Source organism: Leuciscus leuciscus, assembly GCF_965113295.1.
Source record: "Leuciscus leuciscus genome assembly, chromosome: 2".
In the NCBI taxonomy this organism is placed as follows: Eukaryota; Metazoa; Chordata; class Actinopteri; order Cypriniformes; family Leuciscidae; genus Leuciscus; species Leuciscus leuciscus.
This window is the reverse complement of record NC_138726.1, coordinates 18,018,696-18,022,778: the sequence shown is the minus strand read 5'-3', so window position 1 is coordinate 18,022,778 and position 4,083 is coordinate 18,018,696. Positions and strand designations below refer to the sequence as shown.

Here is a 4,083-nt window from a genome sequence, read left to right as displayed (position 1 = left end):
TAATGTTTATTATGGCTTGGAGCTTATGAAACCCCAAATTTAAAATTAGAATATTGTCTAACTGATGTCTTTTCAGTTAAAAAGAAACACAACAACTATTCTTAAAATCGAGATTATGTGCTACACCACTAAAATATATTGGAATGGGAATAATACGCGCGCGCTGGTATTCAGTGATATCATGTTTCGTTTTGAATTTGAGGTGGTAGAACGGATTAGTCGTGTGTTAACTTACCGAACTGTTACCCCACACATGGTATATAGTTTGCTGCTGCTCGTCTGACGGCTTAAACCCGAACCAAGTCCAAATAATGGATGTTGCACCGATCTTTTTCACCAGCTTTCACTTTCAGCCGTGTTTACTTAAGATGACGACGAATATGCGTTGCAGCCGGGTTTACCTCGCGGCCGCGGGTAGATTGCGTCATCATAGCTTGTGTAGTATAGAGCCATCTCCCAACCCAACTTGGAGAATAGATTAACCCTCTAAGGTCTGAGGTGTTTTTGGGGCCCTGGAGGTGTTCTGACATGCTCTGACATTTGTTTTTTTTTCAGTTATTTATAAACATGTTAATGACAAAAGTGTAAATTCACTCTATATAACACAAACAGGGCTAGCATAATATCTGATCAACATGCTTGTAAATCTTTGTATTTTTAAGAGAATAATGTTTATGCGTGGTTATAAAATTTCAGCAACTTTCTTTTTTTAAGAACACAAAACACATTCTAAATATGTGCCCACAAGACTCTTGGCTAATATATGTTGTCGTTTCTAGTTCTGGCTTCAAAATGATGTGAAATTCATCCTGCCTGATCGTTCTCTTAAAACAATACATTGATTTAAACATTGTAAAACAGTTTTTTTTGTCAGAAGAGGTTTATGCGTGGGAGGGGTAATCGCTCATCAATATTAATGAGATTCAGACCAGGGGTGTGACATAGACACTCCCCCAATGACTAATGGGCCATCAAGAGAGGCAGCCTGAACAAAGAGGAGATTCAAAGGTTTTGTTTTTCACTTTTTTATTGTAATTCCTCTATGAGGAGGAACTAAATGTTTTAAATTTGCAATGTTTTAAACTCAGCTGTGGTCCAGGTTCCCGTGCAGGCAGGAATCTCAGAGTCTGTGGAACCATATCAATGTCAGTCTCTGTTTTCCATGACAGAGTAGACTGCTTGTTGCTTGTCTGAATGTTTGTCTTGGCCCTCTTTGCAACAGGTGTCTGATGATCACCATCACCTTTATAGCTGTAAAACAAACAAACAACTGTGAGCATGTTTATTACACAAAATATAACAACTGCATTTCAATCATTATAAGTAACATTGGCCAGATGCAAAGCCATACAGACACATAATGTTTGTATGGACTATGTAAAACCAGAATATGTAAACAGAATTATACTAATATCTGAAAGAAAGGGAATAAGTGTACTTACTTTTCAGTTGTTCTCAAAACTGAACGACACCTGTCGCGTGCCCTCCCAGTGCGAGTTGCAGGTGAGGGTGAGAGTGATGCTACCACATTCCTATAAAAATAATAATATTAATATTAATAAAGGTTGAACAAAGTACTATGCCAGCACATGCATAACTGATGGACAGTCAGCATTTTGGTAAAACAACAAAAATAAGCTCTTTTATACTAACATTACCAATCACTAATTGTAATATTGTGCATACATAACAAGTATATAAACAAAATTGGTCTAACATCTGTAAAATAGTGGGTAAATATGTACTTACTCCTTCTGATTTCTGTCTGTGTTGCTGCGTGCCCTCTTAGTGCGAGTTGCAGTGAGAGGTGAGAGTGAGCAACCTACATCATTCCTTTCAAAAAAAAGTTGAAAACTATTATTATCATATAGAGTACTATTCCAGCACATGCACAACTGATGGGCATTAGCATGCTGATAAGATAGCACAAAGAAAAATATGTAACATTATCAACCAACCTCCAAAAATAAATAAACTCATACAGGCTCATATTGTAATAAGTATATAAACAAAATTGCACAAACATTGGTAAATATGTACTTACTCTTTCTGACGTTCGACTGTGTGGCTGCGCGCCCTCCGAGTTGCAGATGAAGGAGATGCAGCATTCCTGTTTTAAAAAAAGTTGAAAACTATTATAACATAAATATTTCAAAGTATATTACCATTAGTCTATATGAATAACTGATGCAAATAATTGTAGACACGTGCTGTAGGCATATATTGTGTGTCAATAGGCCATTACGGAGATAGCACAACGCAAACATTAACACATTTGCAATTCATCAGCTGGGCATATTTACACATTTCAGCACATACACACATTTGCAATAGATATTTGCAAGCACTCTTCATTTAAATATAAATTACTCTGAATGGAAAGTATGGAAATGGTCCAACCAGTAAAATCTGTAGCCTACGTTTATTTAAAATAGCTTGTCAACTAATTTCTCTGTACTGTAGGCTAATTGGCCTACGTGTTGTAGCCTAGTCATTAAAATTAAATAAAACAATTTAGTTCATATTTAGGTTGAAATAAAATCATATATATATTTTTTTTTTCATTTATGTTGATTATTATGAAAAGTGAAAAGCATGAGTCAGATCATGCGCAATCGCGAGACAAATGGAGTGGGCAGAGAAGATTTTGACCATTTCATTAAGTTTATTTTTTGTATAAAGCCTTTCTTTAAAGTGAATTTCGTTTTGTATTAATTGTATCTTAATTTTAATAGTTGTTTCATCAACCAAATGCCTGTATTTAAAACATAAGAATTAAAAATAGCAGGAACTGGAGGCCTCATAAATGAACCCAAACTCATAAGCTTTGCCTAAAATACCAGAGAAATATATAGAAAGCTCGAAATGTGTTATTTTAAACAAAACTATTAAAAACGAAAGAAAACAGACTGCATGAAGCCTCTCTCCTACTTTATAAAGCATAGCCTAGACAATTTAAATATAATTACTCTGAATGACAAGTATGGAAATGGTCCAACCAGTAAAATATGTAGCCTACGTTTATACAAAATAGCTTGTCAACTAATGCAAGTAAATTTAAAAAGACTTACTCATCCGAAATATCCACGGCTGGATCAAGTCGCTCTTCAAAAATACAAACGTTCGTCAGAGTCCTGTTCTTCTTCTGAGGAAAAAGTGAACTCTTCATCACTATCCAGGACGAGCTGAAGGGCTGTGTGTCATCTTCCAACGGCGCAGGAACGTGAGTGAATGAAACTTGCTGGTTTTAAAGCATTTCAGGGGGCTTTTTACCTTATTTTGCATAGATCACCTCAGCACATTATCTTATGAATAGCGCGCTCTGCGAGTGGGTGTGAACTCATTTCAGGGGGCGTTTACCTTATTTTGCATAGATCACCTCAGCTCATTATCTTATGAATAGCGCGCTCTGCGAGAGGGCGTGAACTAATTACAGATAATTAGATGAGACGGGAGAAACTGTACTTCTCTTTAGTTTCATACAGATTACATTGCAGGAGAATATTTGTTTTGAATGTGAACTGTTTTATTTTAAAGTAGAAATTTAAAGCTTTCTTTAGACGCATGTTTCATGGTTGTGTGATAAGTATTCGCTGAGTTTTCCAGACTTGTTTCAGAAAGATTTTTGCGGAGACAGAGTGAGCTGAAAGCGCACCCTGTTTATTTTATTTATTTAAAAATAAAAACAAGGTTTTGATGTTAATGTGAGTGTACACAAAAAAAAGAAGACCCTCTATAGTTTATAATCATGTATTTATTTTATTTATATGACCATAAATGACGGATTTTTTTAAGTTTATGTTGCTGCTATGTGAAAAAAATCCAGCAAAACGCGTGGGCGCGTTTCTCGACCTCAGAGGGTTAAAGGGACCCCGTCAAATAAGTTGCAGGTGGGACTTCAGCACATATGCTGAAATCCCCAATTCCTTACAGGGATTCACCGGCCGAAAATGTCTAAGTCAAAAACAGCATCCCACCTGCAACTTATTTGATAGGGTCTCTTTAAGCTGTCCGTGGTCGTTGCATTAATAGGTCATATTTCATGATTATTAATGTCTTATTACTTAAAACATGCAGCACAGT

The 4,083-nt window shown here is 36.0% G+C and overlaps 1 protein-coding gene across 1 annotated transcript; it reads right to left on the bottom strand.

The window, feature by feature from the left end:
* Positions 1-762: 762 nt before the first annotated feature.
* Positions 763-3,865, bottom strand: LOC309486080 (uncharacterized protein). The gene is made up of 5 exons (XM_082153174.1): positions 3,072-3,865; positions 2,045-2,110; positions 1,750-1,833; positions 1,443-1,532; positions 763-1,251 (listed from the first exon to the last, which is right to left on the bottom strand). The coding sequence occupies exons 1-5, from the start codon at positions 3,167-3,169 to the stop codon at positions 1,041-1,043; spliced, it is 549 nt and encodes a 182-aa protein (XP_082009300.1). The 5' UTR covers positions 3,170-3,865; the 3' UTR covers positions 763-1,040.
* Between the last annotated feature and the right edge of the window lie 218 nt (positions 3,866-4,083).